The sequence below is a fragment of the Coregonus clupeaformis genome, chromosome 34 (genome assembly GCF_020615455.1).
Source record: "Coregonus clupeaformis isolate EN_2021a chromosome 34, ASM2061545v1, whole genome shotgun sequence".
NCBI classification, from domain to species: domain Eukaryota; kingdom Metazoa; phylum Chordata; class Actinopteri; order Salmoniformes; family Salmonidae; genus Coregonus; species Coregonus clupeaformis.
Window position 1 is genome coordinate 45,225,976 of NC_059225.1, and position 18,474 is coordinate 45,244,449.

The following is an 18,474-nucleotide window of genomic DNA, read 5'->3' on the forward strand; positions in this document are numbered from 1 at the left end:
TCTCTCTATTTATCTATATATCTGTCCCTCTCTCTATTTATCTATATATCTGTCCCTCTCTCGCCACTCACAGCCAGCCAAACAGCCACACCCACCTGGCCACACCCAACCATACACAGCTACACCCAACCAGCTAGACCCACCCAGCTACACACAACCAGCCACACCCAACCACACCAAGCCACGCCCCAGCCACTCTCGACCACACCCAAGCACACCAAGCCACGCCACATCAGGCAGCTGTATAGTCTCTGAGGCTAGCAGAACTTCTGGTTGTCCAGGCAGATTTTCTGCCACACTACAATGGGAGTGTCTCATTGCTGAAACTCAAAGACTGTCCTCACTCTTCCATTGTCTGATTACCGCTCGGTTTATTCCAGGGACCTCAAGGACCCCAAGGCCCCGTCGGGTTCTCAGGACCAAAGGGCCCCCCTGTAAGTATCCTCTCACCAGTGCCATCATCATATTTCTAAGGAAGCCCTTTCCTGCAGTCAAATGACCAAGAGGCCTCATGGGTGGAATGTTATTCATATTTTTCATAATTTCATAATTTCTACACTTAAAAATATATATATACGTAGAAAACCTGGTGTTTCTACAGTATGTCAAACAGTTTTGTTATATACCAGTCTTCTGTGATGTATATAAAGTGTAATATTGGGATGCAAACTCAAAATGGAATACATTTCAACTCTATATCTGACATGGTAAAGGTGTCTTAAGCCCATAACCATGTGTGTGAGGTGTATACTTTTGCTTCAAAGTAGATTTGTTTAAGACTACCAAGAAATACTCTATGTGACTCTGATTTAGCCACTGGAGTAATTAAAGGAAAGCAATTTGGAATGCAATAGGGTGGGCTATGTATTGGCCGTATCACTGATTGGGTGTAGTAATCATTACTGTTATAGAAGCAGAACCCTGTTTTTCAACATCCTATTGCCAGAAGACAAGAGTTAATTTCCTCGTATTGATTTTTGTTTGATTCATAGTTTCGATTTAACCTTTGCTGATAGTTCTGTTTCCTCTTTGCAGGCCATTACTGTGTAGGAAGGCCAGTGTCTTATTATAGTTTAAAAAGAGTTCCACTCTGATATATGTCCATGTATCTGTCATTGAACAATAAAACAGATTACTTTTGGTCAACCCACCACAATTACTATGAGAATCTACCATTAGATGTGCACAAGGTTTCCCCCTCTTTCATGTACTTGTCATTGATAGAGTCTACGTTCTCTGTGTCATTCCTAGGGACCACCTGGAAAGGATGGGCTGCCCGGCCACCCTGGTCAGCGAGGAGAGACGGTGAGTGTTCCAGACCACGCCCCTCGTTAGAGATGTCACACACCTGGGCACACCGGGCCAGCGGGCTCGGACAGACACTTCCTGCCAGGTGTGGAAACATAAGACTACCCCTGCTGTCTCGGGGTGGGAAACCCCCCGACTAGTCTCATTTTTCACACCTGGATGGATTTGTCTCCTCAAGTCTGCATGCTTTTATAGCACCGAGAAGCCCGGGTATTGGACATCTCGCTCTTGTCTTAGACACACAGACAGGCCTTCTCCTCTGTTTTTCCTGATGTATTTAGTGAGAGAGAGATTGAGAGAGTGAGAGAGAGTGAGAGAGAGATTGACTTGAATTGAATCTCCCTGGTCTGGTTTTCTCTCTCTCTCTCTCTCTCTCTCTCTCTCTCTCTCTCTCTCTCTCTCTCTCTCTGTCTCTTTCTTTCTCTCTGTACCTCTCTCTCTCTCTCGCTCTCTCTCTCTCTCTGTCTCTCTCTTTCTCTGTGTACCTCTCTCTCTCTGTCTATGTCTCTCTCTTTCTCTCTGTCTCTCTCTGGGACTAGACTACCCCTGAGTCCCTGACACACACTCAGACACAAGCCTGTCTAAATGTAGCCAGAGGGTCTAGTCTGTCTATCTTCCCAGGTCGTTGAGGAAAACGACAGACAGCCTATCTGATCACTGCTCTGTGTTCCAGGCCTTAAATGGAACACAGGAGAGGAATTACCCTAGTGCATTAAGCCTCATCTCTCTGCATATCCCACCATTTTTCTTTAGAGTTTATTCAGCAAGTTTTGCATTCATCACCCGATTATCCTCACAGGGCACTAAAAGATGCTAAAAGCTCCACGGAGCAGGGAGCATCCCCAATCGTTCAAGTTTTCTTCTCCATTTGTTCCCCTCCTAAGTGACACATTAGCTGGGGGACTGACCCCCCCTCTCTGGTTCATCTTGAAATGACATCGATAAGCCTCTTCATTAAGATGTTTATGATGCTGGATTTATTACCTGGTAAACAGGCTGGGGGAGCGGCCAATAGCAGAATTGATCATAGCAATAAAATGTTACAGGCCCTAGGCAGTGGGCATAGATCCATCCACTCAGCATAGCAGAGTCTGAGGAAGCATTCAGTGCATATAAAGATTTCACTCCCTGGCTTTCTATCTCTTATTCAGGCCAGGTTGTAAAAAAGCTGTCTGAATCTTTTCCAAACAATACCCAATCATTAATCACTCTGCCACAAGATAATGAGTCCATGAGAAATCATCAAACATTTGACTTTTGAATGCGCTACAGCTGAAAAGGTTTTGCACATAAAATATCCTAACAATAGCATACCCCTGGCTAGACTACAACACGTTTCTATTCCCAGAACAAGTGTAGCTACTCCAATAGACGTTAAAAGTGACATGACATCAGCTATCTGTGATTCTTTGCTGCATTTTTGTGTGGCGTAGTCAATGTATCTCCCTTGAGTCCCTTCCTCCCTTTTATGTTTGATGTCTGTATGTTGTTTCATGTAGCTCTATGGTCATTGAATATGCTTTTACGGTGTCCACTCAGTCCGTCTATGATGTCTGGAGTTGGCATCATAGGCATGAATGCAACAACAGATGCATTCGTGTAGAACATGCTTCATTCGAGGGAAATCAATGAAGTTTTTCACACCGGCTATGATCTAAACGGAAACAAACAGACAGCTGATGGATTTCACACCTGATTCCATCACTATGCTTGATGTTTGACCAATTAGCATCAAGTCTACTTCAGATATTGAGATCATAGTTTAAGATCTACAATCCTTAAGACGATATCTCATTTTTGGAGACTCAGATTAAAACCTTACTATAACAGGGAGTTGTTGATGTCCTTGTTATTGTCCTATATCTTTAGAATAATACTTTCTTAGCCGGTTTCCTAGACACAGATTTAGCCTAGTTCTGGACTAATAAACATGCTCAATGGAGAATCTCTATTGAAATACCTTTTTAGTCCAGGAATATGTTTATTTTGTGTAACTGGTTCCTGGTGTCTGTGTTTAGTCTGCTTTATTCTCTTCTGCCACGCTAACCTTGTTATTGCAGCAATGATCATCACCTTTGACCTTTGACCTTGTGGTCATGTGATACTTCATCTTGCCACTTGGTGGTGAGGTGGTAAGTAAGTAAGTGGAATAAATGTCTATGATAAATATCTACTACTAAATGTAGCATTTATTTACATGGGCATCTAAAGTTACTTCCTAAACATGAGAACATGGAAATAAACAAATACAAAACAATAAACAAATAAATGGAGCATAACATAAACTATATAATTGTATATTTCCATAATTCATGTGTTTTCATGTACCATGCACACAGTAATGAACCAGTAGGGTGCAACCATAGAGTGCCTCTTCTTTAGGATCCATTACAAAGAGACATGGTGCGTTCAAGACAATTCGGAACTCGGAAATCTCGGACCTCCGACTTCAAGACAACTCGGACCTCCGACTTCTGTGCGTTCAAGACAACTGGGAATGAGCTCCGACTGGGAGAAATCTTAAACGGTCATCCGACTCGAATTTACAAGTCGGAAACTCGGGCATCATCCTAGAGCTCCGACTTCTTCGACCTGATGATCACTGACGTCACTGTCTTGAACACAACGTCATCATCCACTAACACTTGTCAACATAGTACATTCAGTGGTTGTCTTGTCCATTGGGATACTGACAACACTGACTCCACTATGTCCATAGACTCAAATCATAATTTGTGGAAGGATGACATCAATAGCAAGATTGGAAGACGTTATTACGTTGATTGAGAGCTAGTTGTTTTGGAAGAGTTTTCAATGTCATTGATATGTTGTTCTTGTCTACAGGGATTCCAAGGAAAGACAGGTCCACCCGGCCCAGGGGGTGTTGTTGGTCCTCAGGTAAGGAACCATCATGGAACTAAATATATGAATAACTTTTCCAGGTGTTCAAACCATAGAGATCTTATGTTATGGTAGAGTTTGTCTCATGCCTCTACCCATGATGCCCACAATATATTTTTCTTCTTCACTTCCTAACAGGGTCCCACAGGAGAGACCGGTCCCATCGGTGAGAGAGGCCACCCTGGACCCCCAGGTCCACCCGGAGAGCAGGGTCTTCCTGGCTCTGCTGGCAAAGAGGGAGCCAAGGTAAGCGCCCCTAAAGACCCACCTCACTGGAGTAAACTCATAACTCGACAGCCCAACACTTCTTAACTATAGGGCTCTGACCAACACATATTAAACCTGTTTTCCTGGACAGATTATACCTATTCCTGGACTAAAACATGCTCAATGAAGGATCTCCACTGAACTCATTGTTTTTGTCCAGGATGTGTATGGGAAAGTACTGTTTTGACAGGCACCTGGTGAAGTTAGCAGATGGTGGTGGAGGGGTTGAATTCCAATGCATCCCAATGAGCAATATAGTGTCCATTAAGGAGGAGGGATGGGCTTATTCAAAACAGAGCCTTAACTCCCAGGGTACATCCCAAATGGCACCCTTTTCCCTATGTACTGTGTACTACTTTTGACCAGGGCTTTGGGAAAAACTAGTGCACTATAAAGGGAATAGGATGCCGTTTGGAACCTACTCCCAGACAGTCCCAAGGCCACCCAGCCAGCCCCTCTGTTTCCTTCTTTCATTTAACCTCCTCCCTGGAAGGAGACAGTTTAATCAACTCCATCGGCTAACTCCAACCCTCCTGCCACTCAGGCTCTATAGCTTCCCATCACCACCAGGTCCTACGCATCAGTAATACTGCTGGGACACTCCAGAGGGAGGGAGGGAGGGAGGGAGAGGGCTAGGCAGAGGAGGTCAAATCCTCTTAAACCTTAGCGAGCCACTTCTCTCTCCTGATCTCTCTCTCTCTCTCTCTCTCTCTCTCTCTCTCTCTCTCTCTCTCTCTCTCTCTCTCTCTCTCTCTCTCTCTCTCTCTCTCTCTCTCTCTCTCTCTCTCTCTCTCTTTCTTTCTCTCTCTCTCTCTCTCTCTCTCTCTCTCTCTCTCTCTCTCTCTCTCTCTCTCTCTCTCTCTCTCTCTCTCTCTCTCTCTCTCTCTCTCTCTCTCTCTCTCTCTCTCTCTCTCTCTCTCTCTCCCAGCTAGCAGAAATACCAACTTCAGACCAACAATACAAAAACAGTCCAAAAAACTAGACCACTGCCCATCATGCTACTACTCATTTATGATGTCTCATAGTAATTGCTCTGAGTCGTCTGTCATGGGGATAGCAGAGGGGACTTATAATTGTAACCCATGGACACAGCCCAGCATCCTGATACGACTGCTGCTGTTGTTGGCTGCTTTTGTTTTTGTTTTTGTTTACAGTCTCTCAGCTTGTTGTCCTCTAGGGCTGCATTATTATAGAGCTTGGCTAATTGTTTTCTATCCGTTTTGCATTTGAAATGATGCAGAATGGGGCAACCATTATTCAGGAAACCTGAGCTTTATGATGTTCATAGCGTAGATCATTATCAGAATAAGAAAACGGTGCTGTGATATATTTGATGCTGTGAGAACTAATGCATCAGCTCAAAATGAATACTTAAAACAACGTTTGAAGTACGGTAATGATGGCATCCAGAAAATTCCTTCTGTCATCATGATGTCAAAGGGAAACCATCAGAATACAAAGTTTAGTTTTAGTTTTACTCTTCTTTCACCAGATAATATTAGCTATAGCATGGAAGTGAAATGAACAGGGTAGAAGGGAGATTAAAAGATGGAAAAAGAGGGTAGCATGTAACATGGTGCAGCTGGATACCTCTCACTCTGTCCTCTGCTGTGTATTGTTGTGAATTGTTAGATACTACTGCACTGTTGGAGCTAGGAACACAAGCATTTCGCTACACCCGCAATAACATCTGCTAAATATGTGTATGTGACAAATACACTTTGATTTGATTTGATTTGTGTGTCTGTAGGGAGACCCTGGTCCCCAAGGAGCCTCTGGTAAAGATGGTCCTGCTGGTCTAAGAGGATTCCCAGGAGAGAGAGGTCTTCCCGGCGCGTCGGTAAGAAACACCTCACCTGCAACTCGCCTCCATCCGTTACAGGTTCCCCCTATATTCACTGACAGAGACTGACAGACCACCCCCCTCCACCCACCACCCCTGACAAATGAACCAGCGCCTATACAGAGGTATTCGTCTCATTAGAAACATAGAGGGGGACGTCACCCAACCACCACTGCAGGGAAACTCAAAGAGACGTGTTACAAATGAACAGATATACATCCCCCTGAATAGGCTTCACACCAACAGACCACTCAGTTTTAACCTCTGCTAAAGTAGCAGCAGAGAATTGTAGTTTAATATAGCTCTGGGTGACTTTACAAAACCCCTGATTCAACCCAAAGACTCTGACTGTGTCCCAAATGGCACCCTTTCCCTATGGGCCCTAGTTAAAAGTAGTGCACTAAATAGGGAATAAGGTGTCATTTAGGATGCACCCAGCCTCTGGGACCGTTTTTTTTTCCGCAACCACTTTTGGGGGGAAAGTTAGTTGTTTTGTTGTATGAATTATTTACTAAATGAATTATTAAAGGAGGAGTGTTAGCGATTAGGCTGGGGGAATGAAAGGCGGTATAGGGCCATTGTTCCAGACTAAGTCAAGGTCAGTCTCAGCAGGCAAGCAGCTACCCCTGATTGTTTTCTAGTGGTGTAATTTACTCTCTCACTGCAACACCCCAAGACTCATTACTAATACCACCATGTGTGCTGCAGGACGGTTAGGGAGCCAGTCACACACACACACACACTGGAGTGTACACACGCACACACAAACACACACAGATGTTTATTTCACCAGTTATTTTGATGAGAAAGTGCATGAGGGGGAAATATGGCCTAATAAATACCTGTCCTGGGTAGTGGAGAAAAAAACCCTGCCACAACAAACACCCACCTTTTCTCCCATTAAGATCAGTGGTGACTGACTCCCCAAGGTGTCACTTCACAGTTTCCCTTCAATGTCTGTCTGGGACAGGAGATAGACAGACTGACTGACTTATGGGGACATCAAACACAGTCTTTCAGGCTGTGTGTTTCTTTTGACATATCACTCTAACCATCCATCTCTCTTCTACTCATTCCTTCCAGGGTCCAGCTGGTTTGAAGGGAGGAGAAGGACCTCAGGGTCCCTCTGGCCCTGTGGTAAGTATCTCCCTGTCACCTACCATCACCTACCTGCCTGTCTGTTGTTAATGTGAAGGGGAGGTTTCACCAGGTTTCAGGGAGTCTTTAGATATCAGGGTTATTGGGGGGATATTTCCCTACCACTGTCAATGATAGAACTGCAACACAGTGCATTAGCCTAGCTGTTCTTACCATGTTGTTTTGGTTATATCGGAGGTAGATATTAGTCTAGGATCAATATTCAGCTTTTCTATAATGCAGTGTTCTATGGGATCCTGCAATAATGACTCCCAACACTAGATGGCAGTTTGATTCCTTTGAAGAACAGACAGACAGGATCCCACCAATTTCCAATGATAACTTTGGGGTTCTGATTTTGTTATTGCTTTCTCTTGACGTCTCGACATAGGTGCCTGGTTGGTTTAAGGTGACAGACTCAAAGTTGGAGTGTCTTCAAAACTTTTTAGGACAAAAATGTCAATCTTCAGATTTCTCTCTCTAGAACGCTAGATGAGTATTGTCCCAGTGTAATTGCTCTTTAAATGACTTGACAGTGGGCTGAAAGTGTAGACAGGACATGTGAAGTGTCTGAATTTGGCATTGTGAGAAAAACATGATTTGCATACAAATATGAACTTAATTCAATATAACATATTTCTATATTGCAATGATTCCAATGCATAGCCTTCTTTTGGAAGCAAGTGTTTGTATGACTTTGCAATCTCTTAGCGCCACACATCAGCTAGAAATTCATCACGTGAGTGGTCATGCGGGAAGTAGAATTGAGATTGTGGTTGTTTGCTGCCAGCCCGTCTGCAATCCAATCCGCTCTACTCTGCTCCCGGCCTGTGAGGTGAATGGGAGCGTGTAGCGAGTAGCCTAGCGTGTCCATTCCATACTGACTCATCACGCTGTCTGACCACCCAGACACCACATGCCATGTGTCACGATTGAGAGTAGACCTCACAACTTGCCACTGCCAGACACACATGGGGTGTGTCCTAACACTCTACAACACTTCCATTGACGCCACCGCTGAGCTAGACAGCCAGTCAGATAGGATGTGTCCCAATAATCTTAAATACCTCCATCTCCGTGCCAACCTGCCACCACCGCCACTGAGCTACACACAGCCAGTCAGACAGGATGTGTCCCAACACTCTACAACACATCCCTCTCCTTCCCAACCTGCCACTGTAGTGCCACCACTGAGCTACACAGGATGTGCCCTAACGCTCTACAGCAGTCTACAGCTCTCTCCTTGCTTCCTTCCCTTCATTACCTGATTTGAGAGGACATTGAAGGTATCAGCAATCTAGTGGATGCACAGGCTATCTATACTTCTCCCCTTTTAATAATTAACTGAGGAAAGGAGACATGAAAAACAAGGTATTTAAGGGTATAGGGACACACCCCAAGTCATTAGTGTTGTTGGGACACAACCCTATCCATTAACACTAGCTGAGCTCCAGACGACACCAACAGCCTCCCTCCCTGTAGAAATAGTAGGTTTATATGTGCCAGGCAGAGGCAGCATGTGAAGAGAAGAGCCCTGAAGACCTCTGGAGTCAGTCCCACATTCAGTAGTCAGATCACTCCTCTGGGCTAGATTAAGACTGCCTGCAAGCCTGCTCCCTCCCTCCCTCCCTCCCTCCCTCCCTCCCTCCCTCCCTCCCTCCCTCCCTCCTCCCTTTCTCATCTATGATAATGTCTCCTGTCTGAGACCTGCTGCTCTGTTCTGCTCCGAGAGGAGAGGCTAGCTAATGGTAATGGTTCCAGAACAAGAAGAGCGATGGCTATAAGTGGCTAACAGCGAACCCCCCTCCTGAAATAACCTGGGTTATGTTGTTGTTTTTGCTTTCGAGGAGTATCTCTTGTGTTTTATACTGAATGGAAAATAGAGTACTTCTGAGAAGAAAGTGTATATTTTCCAAGAAGTAGAACCCATTAACGGTGGAACACAGTGTAGTTGTTAGACACATCTTCCTAATGGAGAATCCTGTGATTCATTCTTGCTTTATAATGTAGATATATTATATATGATTTCATCCCCACATGAACTCTGAACTCTGAATGAGCATCTTCCCTTGATCTTGATCTTTAGTGTGTTCAACCCCTTTCTCTCCATCTCTCTCACTCCCTCTATTTCTCTCCCTCTTCCCCTCCATCACAGGGCTCCCCTGGTGAGAGAGGTGCTGCTGGATCTGCTGGCCCCATCGGTTTATCTGGTAGAACTGGCCCTCAGGGGCCCCCAGGACCTGCTGGAGAGAAGGGAGGGCCTGGTGAGAAAGGTCCCCAAGGACCAGCTGGTCGGGACGGAGTCCAAGGTCCAGTGGGTCTGCCTGGCCCCGCCGGACCTCAAGGTCCACCCGGAGAGGACGGTGACAAGGTTAGTACCCTACCCTTCCCATCTGGTTTAGTCCAGACCAGGCCCAGGACCTCTTTCGCTCTCTCTCGCTCTCTCGCTCTCTCTCTCTCATTCACTCTCTCTCTACTTTTTCTATCTACTCTCTCTCTCTCTCTCTCTCTCTCTATTCTCTCTCTCTCTCTCTCTCTCTCGCCCTCCCTTTCTCTGACTCTCTTTACTGTAAATATGGGCCACATTTTTTGAGTAAAACAGATCGCTTATCAATCTTCATCAGCGGTTACACATGAATCAAACACGGACCATCTGCACTGTAAATACGTCTCTACTCTCTCTGTCTCTCTACTTTCTCTCTCTTTATCTGTCTCTATACTCTATCTACTCTCTCTCTCTCTCTCTCTCTCTCTCTCTCTCTCTCTCTCTCTCTCTCTCTCTCTCTCTCTCTCTCTCTTCTCTCTCTGTCTTTGTCTGCATATCCATCATCATAACCAATCGTCAAACTAAATGTAATTAGAAGAGATATAAAAGTGAAAAACTGTGGCTGTTTTATCTCCAGCTATAATTTCTTCCCAGAAGGTTACGATCCAGCCAATCTATTGAGCTGCCAAACATATGTCACAGTAGAGCTTTAAATGGACTTGTCCACTAATCTCCAACACCATCTATCACTTGTATTTAAAATCGCATGTATCCTATCTACACACAAGTTGAATCCAAATTTCAACTGATTTCTGCGTCTTTGCTCTAGTGATTTTCACTGCAGGTAATGAACTCATTTGCCAATGCTCTGACAGTTTGTTTCTAAATGTTAAAATGTTCTGTACGAGGTTGGCATTTTAAAGTAGATGTTATTGTAGAAATGTCAGGTACAAGTGACATGTGTGTCCTCCTGTGTGATGTGTGTGTCCTATGTGTGTGTATCCTGTATGTGATATGTGTGTCCTGTGTGTGATGTGTGTCCTGTGTGTCCCAGGGAGAGGTTGGAGAGCCAGGTCAAAAGGGAAGCAAAGCAGACAAGGGTGAACAGGGTCCTCCTGGCCCAGCTGGTCTCCAGGGTCCCATCGGTGCTCCTGGACCTGCAGTGAGTATCTCTGTCTCTGTCCAGCCTTGGACCCACCTTAGCCCCCATTTGGGAGACACTCAGCTATACATGCTATCCTCATTCAAATTCCTTTGCAGTCGGGTTAGCTTTGCTGTTAGCTACATGCATTCAGTGTGTTTCTATACTACTGTGCTGTTAGCTACATACATCCAGTGTATTGCTGTACTGTGCTGTTAGCTACATGCTGTACATCCAGTGTATTGCTTTGCCAGTAGCTCCATCAGTGTGTTAACATGGTTACTGTGTCCTCAGGGAGGTGATGGAGAGCCCGGTCCCAGAGGTCAGCAAGGGATGTTCGGACAGAAGGGAGATGAAGGATCCAGAGGTTTCCCCGGGCCCCCTGGTCCCATTGGTCTGCAGGTGGGTGGGGAACCCCAAACTCACCCTGAAACACTAGCATCACCTGTACTCCAGGGAAAAACATTCACGCACAAACACATATTGTATAGGTTTTGCAATAAGTAACCCCCTCACACACACACACACACACACACATACTTAACCATGGATCCCACTGGTATTGATGCAAACTATTTGATGCATCCATTCTCTCTGTGAGTCTTAGGTTGGGTTTGTAAATTCATTCTGGAGTGTCAGAGTGTGCTCTGGGTCGTTCGTAAATTCAGAACATTGTCAGATTGTCCGTTCGTAAATTCAGAGTGTTTTGCCCTCAGAGCGTTCAGAGCGCACATTGGACACTCTGGCTAATGAGTAGGGTTGATCCGAGCGCTCTGACCTCACAAAACATTTAAATACAAAAGGATTTCTATTTGGTCTTGAATGGTGGTATTTTAATACAGGTTGATAAAAGGGTCAGTTTCCAACAAATGGGACTGTGGGTTAGCACAGATGTCAGAAGACAATGCACTGTCTTCTGACCCACAGTCCTTTTGTAATGAAATGCCAAAGGTTCATGATCAGTTTTGTATAGTTTGGTTTAGTTTCCCCGCTAGATGTTTCAGTAACTAAAGAGCATAGAGATGATTCCTATTGTTTTACATTAAGTACAATTTGAAAAAATATATACTAAGTTAGTTTGTGTTAAATGTAAAGGTAATGTGGTTGATGTGTATAGTAAAGCAGTGATATGGTTAGGTGTTCTCCTGAGTTTCTATCTACCTCATCAATGTAAGGGAAGCATCAATGTAAGGGAAGCATCAACGTAAGGGAAGCATCAACGTAAGGGAAGCATCAACGTAAGGGAAGCATCAACGTAAGGGAAGCATCAATGTAAGGGAAGCATCAACGTAAGGGAAGCATCAACGTAAGGGAAGCATCAACGTAAGGGAAGCATCAACGTAAGGGATTCATCAACGTAAGGGAATCATCAATGTAAGGGAATCATCAACATAATGGAATCATCAATGTAAGGGAAACATCAACTTAAGGGAATCATCAACGTAAGGGAGTCCCGTGGTACAGTACAGTGACTGTCTTTATGAGCAAAATGAATTAGCTGTTCATTAAACCCGGGTCATTGTCTTGATGGAATTATATAGACTATGCCCGCTAGTCTCAAGTTGCAATCTTCCCGGCTATTCAATTCAATTAACTTTTAATTGAGCGTAATTCACTTCCATGGCTATTTCATTAATTGTGTGGACTGACCTCTTCCAATAGGCAGTAGGCCATTGGACACACTCTCCTCTCTCCACTCTGTGGTGCATAATTAGTGTTCCTGTTAACGATCTCTGACTCAGGAGACCTCCGTTCTGATGAGATTTCTACTCCAGGGAGACAAATCAGCATGCAGAGACACACACACTCACGGACTTGCACATGCACGGACACATACACACTGACATGCGCATGGACACATTTACACACACGGACACACAGATGCATGCTCAAACACACACACACACATACACGTACACAAACAGTCTGTCTCAGCCTCAGCTTCCTCCCTACGGCATAGGTATTTGAGGAAGATAGGTTGTTGTAACAGAGAGTAAATAGCAGATAAAATGAGATCTTTGTCCTCGCTCGTCATGGTGACGACAGAGACACACTGCCTTTGAATAGTGGAGGAGCTTGAATCGGGAATGACCAAAGCAATTAAGGTTGAAATGTCAGGGATCAAACATACATATGACGCCTCAACCACATAGTCCAATTAACATGCAGGGAAATTAACGAGGGGTCCATGTCTGGGTTTTTGGTTAGGAACACATTACCTCCATTTTGCCATAGAGAAATACTTGACATTCAATGTTGTCTTAATCTTGTTGCCTTATTTAGTTTCCCATAAACTCACTATTGGTCACATAGACACACAGTGTGAAGACAGTAATTTCTCCTTTATGGCAGTTTGTGTCTGTCACCATGAACAAATGTCTCCCTGGTGTCCCTTTGTGACAGAGAGAGGGTCACAACTTTAGCTGTAGAATTAGAGAACTGAGAGATTGGACATCATGTTTAATTAGTGATTAATTAATTAAGACACTGAATGGCATCTGGTTTCTATCACTCCCTTGCTGTGGAAACTGACAGAGCGATGGGCTCTGCTAACTGTGTGTTCACAGTATACCGTTTACCTCAGTGGTGCACTAAAAGCTACAATACAGCCATCACCAATACATTACTGTCCAATTAATCATCATAAACCATAAATCTGGTAGAATTTTAAAAGTGCATCAATTGCTAAAGCTATTCTTAAAGGTTTTGCTTAGTTTTTCAATTACACATGCATGTTTCCTCAAGCTAAACCAGAATAATTCAAAGTGTGCTTGTTTGTTTCTGTCTGCCCTCAGGGTCTTCCTGGACCTCCAGGCGAGAAGGGTGAGAACGGCGATGTCGGTCCGATGGTGAGCAGATAATCATAATTAAAACAATTTGTATCACTTTCCAAATAAATCGTTTTCTATGTATTTGTATCTTTTATCGAAATGAGAAATAAGTTTTGCTCTTGAGCTCACTTCCTGTTTTGACCCTGTCACTTCGTGTTGTCTCTTTCCAGGGTCCCCCCGGTCCACCTGGTCCCAGAGGTCCTCAGGGTCCTAGTGGAGCTGATGTACGTACCACACATCAATCTTTTATCTCCAATAACTCATCGTCACATTACCAAATGTCACCCAGACAGAGGCATAATGTGAAATACTGTACTATGACTCCACCAGCTCTAACTACCAGGTATGATAACAGGGAGAATCTGTCTCTCCTGAGGTAATGAATGCTGACTCCTCTCTCTTCTTCTCTGTTTCCTGTCAGGGTGCACAAGGTCCTCCCGGTGGTGTGGGTGCCATGGGAGGCGTGGGTGAGAAGGTGAGAGCGTGCGCCCATCACAAGACAGCCCCTGGCCCTTATTTGGGAGTCCGGAGTCTGTGTCCTGCCAACGTCCCTCCACCTACCCCTTCCTTCCTCTCTCCCCAGTCCAGAGATGTTATCTCCAGGACTCCATTAATTCCCTATGGCAGCCTTTGTCTGAGTTAGTGCTCTGACACTATTAATGCCTATTTTACAACAGTTCCAACACCACTCCTCCATTTTAGTGCCATCTGGCAGCCGGCCCCCACCATCAATACTTAATGCAACGGAATGACGACTCCAGAATATGAAACATATCCATGGAAGGTTACCATCACTTTGAGAGAGCACTCTGACTAGCCTTAATGCCATCACACCTATGCTAATGGATCTCAGGAGTTCAACAGAATGACACTTAGCATCAACCACTACAAATTATATTTGTTATGCACCATGTTTGAGAGCCCTGTGGTTTGACAACCACCGTATTTTGAGAACATGATAATGTAATCATTAATGTCTATTAATGTATATCATGAGAGAGATTCTAAAACATAATGACACTCAGCACCCACTATGACATTTATTGTTAGCCTACTCATAGGGTTTTAGAGCCTATGAGCCTGTTTTGACAACAGTATAATGTCATCTAGATGCAAGTGGATAATGTAATCTAGTAGATAATGTATTCATAAGGGTGTCTATCTTGGCAGAGATTCTAACATGGTGTTTTCATTTACAGGGTGAAAACGGTGAAGCTGGCAACCCAGGAACCCCTGGAGAGCCCGGAACTGGAGTAAGTCTCTGTCTCAGTGTGTCTGTGTGTCTGCGTCTACATTCATATAATTATCCATCATCCAAGGCATCCTGTGTTTATGTATTTCCCTATTACCAGGACAATGATTATTATTATGTATTAGTTCATAACACCCCACATAAACACACAGTGTACTGTCCCACAACACGTAGACATGCAAAGTCCTTTTAGTGATGTGAGTGGTAGTAATTGCTGGTCCTGTGTTGCTGCTGATGGGCCAGTGTCACAGCGTGGTTCTCAGTGTGTTGCTGGCCAACGCTCCATGGTAACACAGCCCTGCCAAGCTGAATCACTTCCCAGACTCTTAACAGATTATTACTGCAGCCATATGAACACAGCAGTCTCAGCTCTGAAACAATGGCTACTAGTACCTTACTCCAGGACTCCACTTAGCTACTAAACATTTCAATATCACAACCACTGACGGTCTGAAAATAAAGTACACAACTTCTACCTTTTAAGATGGCTGTTTAACTGAGGTAGTTTAGTTCCAATGGAATCCTCTGTACATTCCGGAACCATGACCAAAATCATTCCGGAATGTTATCATAGAGGTGTTTTGGTTGACACCTACCTAACCCTGTGAGGTAGTTGTAAAGATTTGATAGGTAATTGCTACAGAGTTAATCCATCATAGTGTATTGATGGGTTGTCATCTCCATTTATCATTAGCATGATGTGAGCACAACAACAGAATGAAAAGATGGTCAGTCTGGAATAGCAGGGGAGAGGAGAACTCTGAGTAGCATGGATAATAACCAGAACTAATGCAGAAAATGGCCCTCGATAAAGGTTTTGCTGTAGAGCTTTTGAAATGTTCTCATGAAAAGAAACAAGATATTAATCACTATTTTCCTTATAATAATTTTTATTGCAGTTTCTGAATTCCGTGACATATGCTGGTACTCTGTAGTAACACATCATGCTTAAATAGGGGCTTAAATAGCTCAGGTGTCAGTAAGCATCACCTTGAGCATCAAGAGATACCTTACTCAGTACATATAAACAACATTACCAGTACAACTACCACCTCTGATCCACAGAGTGACGGCAATATGTGAAATATAAGTGAAATATAACGCCTAACTGTGGCGTAACCACTTACCTACCTCAATTTCTAACAATACACACTACTGCTGCTCAGTATCCAGTATCCCCCTGAGTATTGATGGTATCTGTTGTTCTCAACAGGGACCTAAAGGAGAGAGAGGAGACAAGGGAGAGGCAGGACCACCTGGAGCTGCCGGACCCGCAGGCGCCAAAGGACCCCCTGGAGATGATGGCCCCAAAGGCAACCCTGTAAGCTTCAGTCTCTACCCTCATAAGAGATCTGGTCTCAGTGATAGAACCACAGACGTTTATATGAGATACTTTGGAGATGTGAATTAAAAGAAATTGCCTTGATTGCTTCTGGGCGGTTTATTTAATTTTAGGCCACGTTCTAAGAGCTAAAAAGCCCTTTTATTAGGACAGATTGTCTTTTTTTTCTTTCTGAATGTGGTATTGAACTGTGGTGAGTGCTTTGCTGACATTACTGTCTGTAGCATCAGGGAGCCAAGGTTACACAAAGTGCCTTTGACAGTTGATATGGTCTATTGAAAAAGCTCCACCTCTCATCATCAGATTAATGACAACCATTAGAAACAAACCAGATGGTGTAGGTCTTGGCCACTTATGTTGAAGATTGTAGTATTTTGTATATTATAGATAATATTATACTGGTGTTGTATTTGTTCTCCTGACTCTCCTTCACCTTTCAGGGGCCGGTTGGTTTCCCTGGAGACCCTGGTCCACCCGGTGAAGCTGGTGTTGCTGTAAGTATCACACTTTTGATGAATGCCTTATTATATCATTATACAACTAATTCAACTGTAAAGATCCCACTATTACCATTACCTTCAGCGTCAGTCTTCATCGTTGTTGTAATGCCAGTTGAAGCGTGTACTGTATGTGGAAAGTGAATCCAAGTGCTACCAGTACTGGTAATCTGTAGTGGAATTAGATCATGGTGATCCAGCTCACATGTTCATATCTCTTCTCCCTAGGGAACTGATGGCTTTGCGGGAGAGAAAGGAGAGGATGGTGAATCTGGTCAGCCTGTAAGTCCATATGTCATAAATATCATTAACACAACAACAAGGGGACTGAAAACTCTGCATGACTATATAGCTCTGGTTTACAGTATGCAGCATGATAGCGGGCGACTGTATGAGCGCATTACCATCACCATTTACTATTAGTCTGTCCTAATGGTCTATACAAATAGCCTAGCCTATCCCATTTAGCATAACCGCTAAAGTCCCTTGTGTGCTTGGCCTGTAGTACATTCCCATAAATTTTATTTGTGAATAAGTACCTGCAATAGTGAACATTGAAACATATAATTTACTTCTTAAGGTCTAGTACAGTATATGAGTCTGTTTATACATTTTATAGATTTTAATTAGAAATATGAACAACAAATCAGATGATTCAAGCCTTTGTGAGGGTGTGAATTACGATACTTATTAACATTAATGGATGTAAATGGTATTTGCAAGTGCCAGGAAAATAAAAGGAAACTTTAATTGACTCTTTAAATGCAATAGGAATGAGGTCATGTTTGTGTATGTGTGTGAGTTGGCTCAGAGTAAGGTGTTATGTAAAGTGTCATTTGAAGTTAAAGTATAATAAAGTTTTTTCATGGCTCAGTGACGTTTGACTTTGAAAGGGAGAACATGCATTTCCCATTCTCTGATTAACAGTGTAGAGTTTCAATATAAACCACATCACACAGTTGAATAATTCTGTAAATTCCTAGCCACTCAAAGTTGTATTCTCCACTTTCTCATTATTTGTACGTCAAATATTTGGTTATGCAAACATAAATGTGCTATGATTGCTTCCAATTAACTGAGATAATTGGGTGAAGCAGGTTCTGAAAACAGACGTGATATTTCAGACTACAGTGTGTGACTACAGAAATAGATATCAGTTTGTCTAATGTCAATATGCAGTCACACATTTCTCTATTTGTAAGGATAATGGTGGTTTTGTACAATCTATTTCAAAGAATATGACTATATACTGTATCATGTTAATATACCTTTATGCAAAACACACTGTTAATGTGCATAAAGACCCCTAACTCTCTTACCTCCTCTCTTCTCTTCTTCTTCTTCTTCTGTCCATCCCAGGGTCCTCCTGGTCCATCTGGTGAATCTGGTCCACCTGGTCCTCCCGGCAAGAGAGTAAGTCTAAACATCTTCATCATCATAGTCATCATCACCACCAACACACCACAGACGTCAACATCACTGTTTGTTATATGAAATGACATCATACTGCAGATTTGACCCCTATTAGATAAAAGATTGAACAATATTGTACGTTATATTGTGCGTTTAATCGTAACTCATTGATCAAGCCCCATTTGGCCTAGATTTGATTGTGTGACTGAACCTCACTGTCCCATATCCAACACCTATTGACATAGCTCTATGAAATATATGAATCTTATTATAAAA

The 18,474-nt window shown here is 43.4% G+C and overlaps 1 protein-coding gene across 7 annotated transcripts in view; it reads left to right on the plus strand.

Annotated features, from left to right (window-relative positions):
- The window catches only part of LOC121550096 (collagen alpha-1(XI) chain), an 84,796-nt gene that overhangs the window by 53,366 nt on the left and 12,956 nt on the right, over window positions 1-18,474 (plus strand). For all 7 annotated transcript variants that reach the window (XM_041862239.2, XM_041862241.2, XM_041862240.2 and 4 more), the window contains 17 exons: window positions 381-434; window positions 1,252-1,305; window positions 4,153-4,206; window positions 4,348-4,455; window positions 6,227-6,316; window positions 7,403-7,456; window positions 9,612-9,827; window positions 10,777-10,884; window positions 11,158-11,265; window positions 13,659-13,712; window positions 13,865-13,918; window positions 14,116-14,169; window positions 14,894-14,947; window positions 16,160-16,267; window positions 16,729-16,782; window positions 17,014-17,067; window positions 18,145-18,198. In XM_041862239.2, coding sequence (XP_041718173.1) covers window positions 381-434; window positions 1,252-1,305; window positions 4,153-4,206; window positions 4,348-4,455; window positions 6,227-6,316; window positions 7,403-7,456; window positions 9,612-9,827; window positions 10,777-10,884; window positions 11,158-11,265; window positions 13,659-13,712; window positions 13,865-13,918; window positions 14,116-14,169; window positions 14,894-14,947; window positions 16,160-16,267; window positions 16,729-16,782; window positions 17,014-17,067; window positions 18,145-18,198 — 1,332 coding nt within the window. The remainder of the gene's footprint in view (window positions 1-380; window positions 435-1,251; window positions 1,306-4,152; window positions 4,207-4,347; window positions 4,456-6,226; window positions 6,317-7,402; window positions 7,457-9,611; window positions 9,828-10,776; window positions 10,885-11,157; window positions 11,266-13,658; window positions 13,713-13,864; window positions 13,919-14,115; window positions 14,170-14,893; window positions 14,948-16,159; window positions 16,268-16,728; window positions 16,783-17,013; window positions 17,068-18,144; window positions 18,199-18,474) is intronic.